The sequence below is a fragment of the Girardinichthys multiradiatus genome, chromosome 19, assembly GCF_021462225.1.
Source record: "Girardinichthys multiradiatus isolate DD_20200921_A chromosome 19, DD_fGirMul_XY1, whole genome shotgun sequence".
Taxonomy (NCBI): domain Eukaryota; kingdom Metazoa; phylum Chordata; class Actinopteri; order Cyprinodontiformes; family Goodeidae; genus Girardinichthys; species Girardinichthys multiradiatus.
This window is the reverse complement of record NC_061811.1, coordinates 37,635,360-37,648,961: the sequence shown is the minus strand read 5'-3', so window position 1 is coordinate 37,648,961 and position 13,602 is coordinate 37,635,360. Positions and strand designations below refer to the sequence as shown.

At 39.0% G+C, this 13,602-nt stretch overlaps 1 protein-coding gene across 1 annotated transcript in view; it reads left to right on the top strand.

The window, feature by feature from the left end:
• The first annotated feature begins 5,328 nt into the window (after positions 1-5,328).
• The window catches only part of LOC124855122 (MAM domain-containing glycosylphosphatidylinositol anchor protein 2-like), an 85,115-nt gene continuing 76,841 nt past the window's right edge, over positions 5,329-13,602 (top strand). Inside the window, exon 1 of the mRNA XM_047344687.1 lies at positions 5,329-5,417. Coding sequence (XP_047200643.1) covers positions 5,345-5,417 — 73 coding nt within the window. The 5' untranslated portion in view covers positions 5,329-5,344. The remainder of the gene's footprint in view (positions 5,418-13,602) is intronic.

The window sequence follows — 13,602 nt, the reverse complement described above, 5'->3', positions numbered from 1 at the left end:
AGTTATTAAAGATAGAAAGAAATTTGCAATTGAGTAGGGTGACTTAAAAATGTACAAAACATCCATGTGTGTTTGTGCACAAAAACAACAACAGACTATTTACAAAGAAGTGAAAAAACTATACAAATAACTGCAGGGATGTAAACTCTTCTTGGGTTTGTTTGGAGCAGTGATGATTATAAAGTCTAACAGCTGCTGAGAGGAAGGATCTGTGACAACATTGCTTTGTGCACCTAGGATGCGGCAGTCTGTCACTGAAGAGATATCCAGTTCTGCAGCAGCTTCATGCATGAGATGGGAGACCAACAGTGATTTTATTTTTGCTAGAGTCCTTCCCAAAATATGAAATATGAAATGTTCACAAATGGTAGTCTTTAGTGATAGCTACAGTAGGAGTTCTCATACCATTCTTTGTTTTGGTGTCACTGCTCAAATTTGCAGCGACGCATAAACATCCCTGCCACATCAGTTTTTCCGTTTCAGTTTCTCTGTGACTTCAGATTAAGTCGTGTGTGGGTTGATAATTTTCCTTTTCATCAGATGATGTGGCATCCTTTTATTTCTAACACATTATTCATTCCATATCAAAATGGATATCCAGCTTGATTTTTTTGTCCAGTTGAGATCTGATATGTTTTCAAAGTGTTCCTTTAATTTTTTGAGTAGTTTAGTATATCGACATGTAAGTGCAACCCTGACTGGCAGCCTTTTCTCATATTCTGTATTATAATAAAATAAGCAGAAAATATAAACAGCCCCACCCCCGTTGTCCGTTGTTTTTCCTCATTTTGTTGCAAATCTCATCGCTGTCAATCAAATGCGCTGAAAAAGAAAACTAAAGCTTTGTATTCAGCCCCCTGAGTCAACACTGTGCAGAACCACCGTTCACTGCAGTTCTAGCTGCAATTCTTTTGGGCTATGTCTCTACCAGCTTTGAACATCAAGAGTTAAAAGAATTTCTATCCTTGTCACTGCTGACAAAAAGCTATTTCTGAACTAGAAGAATGCATGACTTGGCTGGAACAGGAGTTTCTGGAGTCCATGCAGGAAATGATCTAAATGTAAATCAAAAGGGCTGCTGAAATGAATTGCTTTTGATTTTCTGCTGGAAAAAATTTGAGAGAAATTTTATTTTAGTTTTCAGTACCATTTGGATTTGATAGACTTATGCTTTTGTTAATAGAAAAAAAACAAATTTAACATGTTTCTTAGATGTGGAATATACCGTCCCATGAACCAACATTGTATGAGGCCCTTTTAGGCGTTCACCTTTAGTTCAGCCAGAACCCTTCAACACGGCTGACCTCCCTTTGTATTCTCCATGCTGGATAATTTTTGCACTCTGCATTTAACACCATCTGTTTCACAGCTAACTGCAGAGCAAACAATACATTAAATTGTCAATATGAAAATGTCACATTGGTCATGCTAAAAATGAAAATAACTTGCGACAGCCTCTATGTTTTTCTAAAGCAAATTTAAACATGGACATTTAAACCCAATTTGAACAATTCTGAGAAATAACAAAATATATAGATAAACAATAAATATTGAGAAAATACCTTCTAAAATGGGGCTGCACGGTGGCACAGTTGGTAGCCCTGTTGCCTTGCAGCAAGAAGGTCCTGGGTTCAATTCCTGGCCTGGGGTCTTTCTGCATGGAGTTTGCATGTTCTCCCCGTGCATGCATGGGTTCTCACCGGGTACTCCGGCTTCCTCCAACAGTCCAAAAGCATGCCTGTTAGGTTAATTGGTAACTCTAAATTGCCCTTAGGTGTATGAATGATTGTGTGTATGGTTGTTTGTGTGTTGCCCTGCGATGGACTGGTGACCTATCCAGGGTGTACTCTGCCTCTCACCCATAGACTGCTGGAGATAGGCACCAGCTCCCCCGTGACCCACTATGGAATAAGCGGTAGAAACTGACTGACCTTCTAAAATGGCCCTGTGATGGACTGGTGACCTGTCCAGGATGTACCCCGCATCATGCCCATAGACTACTGGAGATAGGCACCGGTTTCCCCGCGACCCACTATGAAAAAAGCGGTAGAAAATGACTGACTGACTAACCTTATAAAATGTAATAAAAACAAGCTATTTCTGGTGACAAATTAATTTGGACACCATGACATTTAATCCCATTTAAAATGGCTAAAAGGACTTAAAGGTATCACATCAATGCGGGACCACAGTCTTTGAAACCTCTGTTGGTTGAAAAGAATCCAAGGCCAGAATCCCAAACCTCAGGAGTGTTATGCAATTATTATTTGATTATGAATTTTTATTAAAAATCATAATTAATCATTTACATTTTCTAACCAAAATCATCTACAATGTTTAATCAAAATATACTATGAAATTCTGAATGCTGGCCTACTAAAACTTATTATAATTAATAATTATAATTATAAATTAATAACTATAAAGCAAATCCCCAAATGTAACTGTATTATCAAATATTTAACCAAAACGTTATGATATGAGCATGGGCCTTCAGACAGCAAAACACTTTTACACAAAAATAAGCACAAAACACTAATTTATATATATGTGTGAATTTATTAACTAAACCATTTCAACCTTACAGTCAAGTTACAGCCCAGCAGAGACTGTACTTCCTGAGGCAACTCAAGAAGTTCAACCTTCCAGAGGAGCTGCTGGTGATCTTCTACACTGCCATCATTCAATATATCCTGTCTTCATCCATCTCAATGTGGTTTGGCTCATCCACAAAACAGGACAGGTCCAGACTGCAACGAGTAATCAGGAATGCAGAGAGAATAATCAGGGCTGACCTTCCCTCCATCCAGAACTTATACAGGTCTAGGGTCAAGAAAAGAGCTGCAAAATCTCTACAGACCCCACACACCCTGCACATAAACTCTTTAGAGTTTTACCTTCAGGCCGCCGCTACAGAGCACTGTTCACTAAAACCAGCCGCCACAGAGACAGTTTTTTCCCCCAGGCTGTTTCTCTGTTGAACATTTAATAGAGTACAGAACAACAGCATACAGATGTTGCAAATGCACCTTTTATTATATATGTGCATATTGTACATTGTAAATATGTACATTCTGTAATGCAAAAACAAAACCAAAGAGCAAAGTGTACCGGAGTCAAATTCCTTGTTTGTATGTACGAACTTGGCAATGAAGCTGATTGTGATTCTGAAATATGTCAGCTAATTAAATTATCCACCTAAAACTAGAGACACTCACTAAACTACTGAATAAAGGAATAAAAATAGCAAAACTGGTCAGCAGAGCCACTAGGAGGAGAGAAGCAGTAGTGAACGAGGGAATATTTGTTGTTGTTGAGTCTGGTTAAACAGGAGCCTCAGGCTGCCAGCCATGGAACAAAAGCCAGAGATTGTAGTCTTTACTGCAAGAATTGTTAGAAGGCTGAGATCTAGGAGCACACTCGAAGAAAGAGTTTGATCTCAGACCTGGTGGTCACCTTGAATAAGGTAGAGAACAAAGAAGCTTAATCTTCTGGAACGACACAGAGAGTTTTCACTGGAGCACAGGTGACTTATTACCACGTAGGTTAACATTCAAGCAATAAAGGACTGGTAGCCAGCTTCTCTCATACACCACCTGATGAAGATAGGAAACTGGTGTTCAGAGGCACAGCAGCTTACATCCACCCAGCAGCAGAGTAGGTCATCTGCACCCTCCAACCACAAACACCCCAGATTCCTTATCTATCTACCTATCTATCTATCTATCTATCTATCTATCTATCTATCTATCTATCTATCTATCTATCTATCTATCTATCTATCTATCTATCTATCTATCTATCTATCTATCTATCTATCTATCTATCTATCTATCTATCTATCTATCTATCTATCTATCTATCTATCTATCTATCTATCTATCTATCTATCTATCTATCTATCTATCTATCTATCTATCTATCTATCTATCTATCTATCTATCTATCTATCTATCTATCTATCTATCTATCTATCTATCTCTCTCTCTCTCTCTCTCTCTCTCTCTCTCTCTCTCTCTCTATATCTATCTAGTAGCAGCTGTGATAAAGTGCTGATTTCAAACATTTTTATTTCTGTTTAGTCAATAATTAGTTTGCCGCTGACACTTTCTCACATTCTCTTGAGCTCAGAAGATAACACCTGGTGAAAATGTTCAGACAGGTTGGTCCTTTTCATTCCTTAAAATTTGAATTTAGTTTTTTAATTAGCTGTAAGCCATAATAATCAAAATTACCACTTGAAATATCAGTCATTTTTTTAGATGTGTTTCTCAGCCTGTTGTGTCATAATCCAAGTTCTGTCAGGGTTCTGATGCCAGCATGGACCCTTAAGCATCTGTAAAGTTTGCTTATCAGGCCCGCCCTGTTCACACATGAAGTTTAGGTGTTTTAATCTGGAAGGCAGTGGGTGGAAACAAGCAACCAGCCAATTAAATCAATCAATACACAAACAACTACAAAGAATTCAACTTTTTCCATTGGTCCTAACATTGTATTAAAAATGTGACCGTTTGCTTATTTCTAAGCAATCGTTTTATTCACTGTAACGCTATAGTTGTGTAGTTGTTTTAAATTGGCGTCTCAGTTTATTTTGAAATGATGCTCCGGAAGCCACGTTTGCTCCCTGCTGTGCTGATTTAAAACCCTCGGTTCGCCCAGTGACGTCTTCGTGTGACTGGCAGCTATCCAGCGATGAGTCCCCCGGTATGACTTCCTGCCTCAGCCATCCTCGCTGAAAGTCGCGGTCGCATCGTGGTCTCCCGGGGCAGGAGTCACCTCCCTCGGCCTGAAGGGCCGTGACCAGCCGCGGGCTGCCGGATCTCATCGCGGAGCCGGTTTTCCATCTTCACGTATCGGGTTATGGATGGAAAAGACTAGCTGACCCGGCGAAGCGCAAATGGGAATTTCGGAGCATCCCGGTGCACCAGTATTTAAATATCGCTGTTTTTCTCTTATAATTTATTATTCTGTTACAATGTCACGACCAAGGAGACACAGTTGAGGGACCGGCTCTTCCTTCAGATCTTTGCTGGACGTCATCCTCGTCATCAGTTTCTGACGCTTTCAGCCAACATTCATTCCAGGATGAGCAGAACCGGACCTTTCAATTCCACCTGAACGACATCGGCATCCGAGGGCTGGGGAGTGGGAGTTGGACAGGTGGGAATTACTGCTGAGGAAACATTTAGGATTTGTGGATGAGAACCGGTCACTGGACCGGATTCCGCGCGGAAAGACCCGGCTAGGGAAGGAGGAAGCAGAGGCAGCTGCGGCGTGGGGGAACCGAACCGGCAACCTGGGGGTGGGGGGGGGTGGTGGAATGGGGACTGAAGAGGATGAGAAGATGGGTTTACTTTTTGGACTTCTGTGGCTGTTTACCAGCTTCCTACAGGGCGTGCACAGCCAGGGCGTGTACGGTAAGGACGTCATTAACATTAATATTAGTCCTATTTATCTGCACGGCAAACACCTCACAGTCTCACTGACTGCAGCACAACACCAACGCTTCCCTTAAAATACCACCAACACCAGCATGACCTTGTAAGGGATTTGCGGTTTATACTAAATGAGTGTGTGCGCATGTGTAAGGATTCACATATCTATCTATCTATCTATCTATCTATCTATCTATCTATCTATCTATCTATCTATCTATCTATCTATCTATCTATCTATCTATCTATCTATCTATCTATCTATCTATCTATCTATCTATCAGATAATTGTTCATGTCAGACAAAGATGAACTGAGTAAAAATAATAAGCAGTTTTCAAAATATGCTGTAGTTTTTTTTATTAAAGGCAGAAAAATCTATCCACAGCAATGTGGCCCTATGTGAGAAAGTAAATACCCTTTTAACTGGTTGTTCCAGCCTTGGCAGCAACAGCTTTCAGTGTTTGTGATAACTGCTAATGAGTTTTTTTCATCAACAGGAATTTTGATCCACTCTGCTTTGCAGAATTCTTATAATTCAGACACATTGAAGCTTGCTTAAGGTCATTCCACAGCATCTCAATCAGATTTAGGTCTACACATTGACTAGACCACTTCAGAATCTTTATTTAGTTTCTTTCAAGTCATTTAGAGATGCACTCGCTGAATTGCTTTGTATCATTGTTCTGCTGCAGACCCAGGTGAGCTTGAACTTCTCCTTCAGAGTTTTCTTGTGGTTTTCATGGTTCCATCAATTCCAGCAAGTCAACCATGTTCTCCTCTTTTCCATACTTTCTCCAGTTTTTGGATACTGGTTCTCACAGTCTTTAGTCCCAAAGCCTCAGAAATGGCTTTGTAACGCTTTCCAGGCTATGACCAGGTTGTTGTGGAAAGTTTTTTTTTTCCCACACAAAACATGAAATTATCATTTGAAAAAGTAGCTTTTTGTATTTCCATGTTATTTTTTTCTAATATTTAAATTTCTTGAATTATCTGAGACATTAAAAGTGTGACCATAATACAAACAGAAAAAGTTTACATGACATCTGAATTTATATTGAAATGATCAGAGATGCAAAATGACTTTTTTACTTCTTCAATCACTTGCTCTGCGATGGACTGGTGACCTGTCCAGGGTGTACCCTGCCTCCCGCTCATAGACTGCTGGAGATAGGCACCAGCCCCCCTCCCAACCCTTTATGGAAGAAGCGGTAGAAAATGACTGACTGACTGACTTCTTCAATCACTTTAAATGACCCTGATACAAAATGACCCCATTTAACTCAAACCAACAGTTGAATTAGAATGCTGTATGGGTGCTGAGCTAAGAATAAAGCCAGTATAAAATATTTAAACCAGCTGAGTTGTTGGCCTGCCCCATAGTATGTCAGTAAAGGTGATGAGTGGAGAGTGTTACAGTGAGAACCATGCAGTCTGTTGGTGATGATGATTCATAAAACCAACTCACAACTAAAGTTGTCTTAGGCCAGTTTATAGCAATACAGGACAAGGCTCAGTTCATCTCCAGTTATACATACTCCATCCCAGTCCAGGTCTTACTCTAAAATTGAATTCATTTCATTATTAAATACATCTAAATGGTTAACATTCATTATAACACAACACAGTACAATACAATCAAATCCCTAAATTATAACTTAAACTGTCTTCCTCAGGAGGTGAGCATCAAATCTTTACTTTGATGCTGACCTCATCCTGAGCCTTCATAGGGCAGTGGGCGACAGTGGAGAGAAAGAAGGTTATGGATGGGCGTCCATCTGCCTCCACCAGACAGGGTGACTGCATTACAGGCAAAGCCAGGGGGCTGGTTTCAGAGGAGCTTTATTTGGTGGAAGAACAATTAATATTGTTCAGTTTAAATAAGTGCGCCTCTGAAATAAAGCTACAATTGGATCAATATCTTTTTAAACTCTCATTAGAACTCTTGCAGCAACATTTTTAATCAGTCACAAACATTTTTAAGTTTTGTTTGGATTTCCTGATAATAAAGAACAAAAACAGTACTGTATAAAAATGCATGGAGGAATTTTTCTTCATCTCATTGGGACAGGCTGTTGTGATTTTAGCTGGACAATGTGTTCCTAAGATGATCTGGTCCAAAGATTCAATTCAATTCAATTCAAAAATACTTTATTAATCCCAAAGGGAAATTAAATGTTGTTATAGCTCATATTATGTAGGTTTCTTCAAAGAGCCGTTGTAGATGCTGATGACTGTAGCGCTCCGTCTTACAGCAGATCTGAAGAAGCCTCTGACTGAAGACACTCTGTTGTTGTAGGACAGTGTGATGAAGAGGATGCTCAGGGTTCTCCATAATGTTCTTCATTTTATGAAGAATCCTTCTTTCCACAATGATCTCCAGAGGTTCCAGAGGAGTCCCCAGAACAGAGCCAGCCTTCTTTATCAGCTTATTGAGCTTTTTTAAGTCCCTGGCTCTGATGACAACCTCTGTCTTGTCTGAACAAGTTTATTTCTTCAAGACATACTTGATACCTGATTTCCTTATTGGATTTGTCATAGATGTCATAGTCATCACAACAATGCATATTTATCCCATGTTGTAAAATGATTGTTTCCTTGACTTATTAAAATATCTGTGGTGTACTGAACAGAAAATAACTGTTAGAACAAGTGGTAAAAACACTGTAATGTGTAATCAGTGCTAGAAAAAGAAGAACATGAATAAAAAATATAAATGATGTAGATTAAAATAATAACTGAAGGTTGTAATATAGAAATTTGAGCTTTTTGTTTGTTTTTAGCTAGAGTTTCGCAGCTCCTCATTTCCTTTTCTTATCCTTCATCATAAATGAAAGGTATTTATATCTAATAATAGAATTACACATTACATATAATTACATATAGCCACTTTCTAAGAAACAGAAGTTTTGACCCTACCATTTGAAAGTAGCAGTCCAGATCAAGTCTTATCGGACTAGATAATGTTTTTCCAATCTGTTATTGTCCAGTTTAGGTGAGTCTGTATGAATTGGGTGTATGCAGTGACACCGGTACCATGGTGAAATATGCAGGAATATTGGAGAAGGCAAATATTAAAAACGGTTATTAGAGGAAGATAGAAAAGCTTTCAAAGAAAATGTCAAATTTAGTCAATGAAGTTATATACTAGATGTAGTCCAAATTATGAGTGCTTAGGAATGAATGGCTTTTGTCAAGCAGTTTATGTGTGGTTGGGTCAGTGACGTATATGTCTGTTTTGAGGTCAAGGTAAGAATTTTCTTTGTTTTATTTAACTGTTGGCAAACATTACAGAGCTTTGCATCAGTAAGTTGGCAGAAGTAGGCCTAAATTCATTAAGCAAGGCATGACCTACCCTCTTTCTTAGTCTCAGTTTGAACAGCAAGCTTTTGCACCACATCTCCATGCCTAAATGCATGGACGTGCTGTCATGTGATTGGCTGACAACTGTTTGTTAACAAGCATCTAGACAGGTGTTCTTAATAAAGTGGCCAGTGAGAGTATATTAAAAAGCATGTGAACTTTTCTGTGTCGAAAAGGTTTTATAAAAAGATTCTTTGCTAAAGAAGAGGGGAGACAGAGCTCAATTTTCTGAGTTTGGTCCTAGTTTATATTCTGACACTTTATTTGGGAAAGAACTGTCAGAATGATCCCAGTCTGCTCCCTGAGAACCTTCCCCTCAACTTGTGATACCTTTTAAAGATAAATCTGTTACTTGATGAAAGACATAAAACCATTCAGTAATCCAACCGGAGCTGCACAGTATGCTGACAGTGGTGCTTTTTAAGATATTCTTTAGATGAAGCACATCCACTCAGCATTTTATATGCACTGTGCATTAAAATGTCAAGCACCAGTGTTAAGCTCAGAATTCGTTATGAACATCTGGATAGAGAATAAGAGATTAGTACTTTAAAAAAAATGCTTGTCACAATGTAGGGTTCCACTAAAATAACATCACTGTTGGACTATGTCTCCCATTCAATGCATGAAGCAGCTGCAGAACTGGAGATCTCCTTCAGTGACAGACTGCTGCATCCTAGGTGCACAAAGGAGCGTTATCACAGATCCTTCCCCCCAGCAGCTGCTTGACTCTATAACCATTACTGCTCCCAGCAAACCCAATAAGTGTTGTATACAGTCTGTTTTATGCACAAATATAAGTGCAGATTTTGTACATTTTTAAATTACCATATTCAGTTGCACATTTTTGAATATGCTATTTTTAACTGTACAATATTATTTTCTTATGTTGTAATTTTGCCCTTACTGTAGAGTCTGTTCTTCTTATTTTTTCTTTTTATATTTGTACCTTTGTGAGAATCTGCTTGCCTTGACAAGCCTTTTACTTTGCTGCTGGTACACCTGAATTTCCCCACTGAGGGACTTGTTGTCCCTGAGGATATTTCTCTTCTATTCTACATTTTTGGTGGCAGTTCTTCATACTGATTTTAGTTCATTGATACAACGAGTTGTTCCTTGGTTTAAATTTGGGGTGCAGAATGGCCCTCAGGAATTGTTACAACACTGAAGGCTTTTGTTGCTGTGTCATTTTTTTGTTCCTCACTCTAATTGAACTAAATAAAGATGGGTGAAGCACAGATACTGAAATGATGAAGGAAAAGTTGGAAAAGAAAGTTGGAAAGGTTCTAAAACAATATCACAGAGCTCTTTTCAATCCATCATCTGGACATGGAGAGATTATGGATCAACTGCAGACCTAGCAGGACATGGACGTCCACTTAAACTGACTGGGCAAGGAGAGCATTAATCAGAGATGCAGCCAAGAGGTCCACACACAGTAACTCTGCAGGAGCTGCAGAGAGCCAAAACTCAGGCAGTAGAATTTTTTGACACGACTACTGTTAGTTGTGCACTTCACAAATTTGACCTTTGTTGAAAGGGTGACAAGAAACCAACCATTACTGAAAGATCGTGATAAAAGGTCCGGCAGCCATTAGCCATGTTAAGGGCATGGCTTAACTGTATATTTCATTGTGTGGTTGACAAAACATGGAAATGTTCTGTACTGTACGCATCTTTTAACTTCCCTTTGTAAAGTGGTTGTAGCCTCAGCCTTTTATTAACATTTTGTGAGATTGAATAAAAAAGGCATTTCTGATCGTATTAATTGTCATTGATGAATGGTGACCATCACTTCACTGTCTGTACAGGCAGCAAGCTGAGAGTTGAGACTTCCTGTCCTCGGCAGAAACAGCTTCTACTGTTGAGTGCAGGCTGGAACCACAGCTGCAGAAACAGGACCAGTCAGAAAACAAGCGGGAGATTATTTTACCACCACAAGCCAGAAAACCATTACTGCATTCCTACCTGAGCACTGCATGTCCAACTATATATCTGTTATTTTAATGTGAGTAAGGCAAGAGATGGCTGCTTTATGTGGCAATATACATTCAAAAATATATTTTGAAGACATGTGCTTGAAAATTACACAATCACACAAAATACAGTAAATGTCATTGGAATGAAAGTTTTTCAAAATGGTTTTGTGTGAAGGAAAGAAACATTCCTCAAAAATGTAAAACATCACTTTATGAACATATAAAGGTTTCTTGTTTGTTAACATCAGTATTTTACATTTTCATGTCATTACTGCAATTCGCTCTATTTTCATGTGCTTTGAAATGTACAGAAAAAAGTCAGTAAAACTTAAACAAAGAAAATAGACATGTTTTTTGGGTTTACCGTGTAGATTTCATACCAAAACCAAATTTTTGCTTGAATGTTGGAAATAGCAAACAATACACACATAAGACCACAGCAATCCCCACTTACTGACAGTTAAAGTTAAACAAATGCTTGTGGTGCTGTCACTGAGTGTCCATCTGTCAGCAGCCTCCCAGCTGCCAGCAGCACAATGAGCTCTGCTCATGTGACGTGGAGGCCTGGGTACGTCACAGATGACCTCTGGGGAAAGGTCATCATGTAAGATTAAATCGCAGGCTGCAGCCAGGTCCCTTTATTACAACAAAACTTTGTCGTTAAATATAAAAAAGGAGAAAAATGGTTTTAGAAAACTTTTTAAGTCTCCCAGAAGAAGGTTGGAACTCAGGAGGTAAAAGAGCCAATGCCCCCTCAACCCCACCAACCTCCTTGCATGCTGACACTGATCCAGTATCATCAGTAAACATGGGGACTGAGTTTTCCTGTGCACTGCCACATCCCTATCATTATCTGTAATCTTATATGTGATCGGTTTGTAGTGGGAGGAGGTGTATTATATAATATTCTGTCTCACATACATTCATTTAGCTTACTGTGCTGACATGTCTACTGAAGCACTTTAAAACAAAACTGGGCTTTTCAAATTTCTGTCTGTTCAGCTGAGTTTTCAACAGAGCCCGGCTGACGAGAGCAGGAAGCATGGGAAGGGGATTAGGATGCAACATCTGTGCATTAGTTATATATTTAGAAAGTGAATTCCGGTCGTTCTGTTTCATGGCTGTAACCATCATGGAACTATAATTTCCTGTGTTAATGTGAGAAATACACTGGCTTTGTGTGGGCACGCTGACACCTAGAGTGTTCCCTCTATGTTGATGGGGGGGGGGGGTGCGCTTTCTATGCCTCAGGAACTTAAACCAGTAAATTGGTTTAAGGATTAATTTTGTTGTTGCTGTTTATGAAAATTACATTGACATTTATTCATGATTCTCCCCTGCTCTTCTGGTGAGCTGGATATTATTCTTTCAGAGTCACCAGATCTTGGCTGCCTGGCTTTACAAACGTGTTTCTTGCTGACTTTCAGACACCTGGGGGTGAGCAGTGAATTTATGAATTTGTAGATAAAAATGATGATACAGAGAGGTCCTTCAGGCATGAGGCAGCGTACTGGGTATGGATGGCCAATTTAGGTCAGCAGCTTTCAGCACTATGTGATGTTGCGTGAGTGTCACAGACCGTTTAATGTGAGATGTACAGTGCCCTCCATATTTATTTGAACCCCAGAGAAAGATGTTTCAATTTTAATGATGTAGCAAAAAAAAGACAAGCTTTACATTGAGTATATTTATTCAGTGAGCAAATATTTTTGGATACAATTGTGGACAGCACTTTGTGTTCTCATGTAATCGAAACATGGAGCACACAAAGTGAGAGATCTTTGACCATTACTCTTTACCAGTCCACATCACTGGTATCCAATTCTAGTCTTGGAAGGCTGGATAGTCCTGGAACATTTAGATGTTTATGCTTCAATACACCTTAATATAAAAAAGAGGTCAACACTGTTGAACACTGTTGAACTTGATGATATGCTGAGGAGGAAATTCAGCCAATTGATTCTGGTTTGCTGGGCCTGGAATACATCTAAAATTTGCAGGACTCCAGCCCTTGAGGACCGGAGTTTGACAACCCTGCTCTAGACATTCTAGAGTCTGAACTCCTCTCTGACACCCTCTTCTCTTCAGCTCAGGCCCATGGTTTTCTTCAGGATTTAGGTCTGCGGTCTAACATGGCTATTAAATAAGGTTGATTTAGCGTCTGCTGAACCATTTCTGTGTTTAAGTGATCCTAGCTTTTGGATCATTATCCTGCTAAAAGACCCAGTGAGGATCCATTCTCAGTTTTCTGACAGGGGCCACCAGATGTTTATTCAACATGAATTGGTATGTCAAGATTTCATAATTCAATGCATCTTAAATTATTGGAATATCGAGAAGTTCAATTTTTTTTGTAACTAACTTTTCAGAAAGTGAAACTATTTTCTGTGAAACTGAATATTGGATTTTTATTGTTTGTAAGCCATAATCATCAAAATTATAATAAATAAAGGCTTAAACTGTTTTACTGTGTGTGTAATTTTATATATGAGTTTCATTTTCTGAAATGAAAGACAGAAAGTATTTAACTTTTTCAGGATATTAAAATTATTTGAAATGTGCCTGTACTTAGGATCTAAGGTTAGCTATTTCTTATTAAACCTACATATTTTATATCTATAATAATCCATCTGTGTTGTTTGTTATTGTTAGCAAGATCTTGCCATATTACGTTTATTCCTGGGTTGTTCGTTTTGTCATTAGTCTTGTTGGGGTCATTCATTTTGGGTCTGACAGACCGACTAGGCTGTGCAGTTCGACATGCGCAGCTCAACAGATATGGCAGCTCTGATGTCACCCGGGATTATAAAACCCGTGGAAACCAAA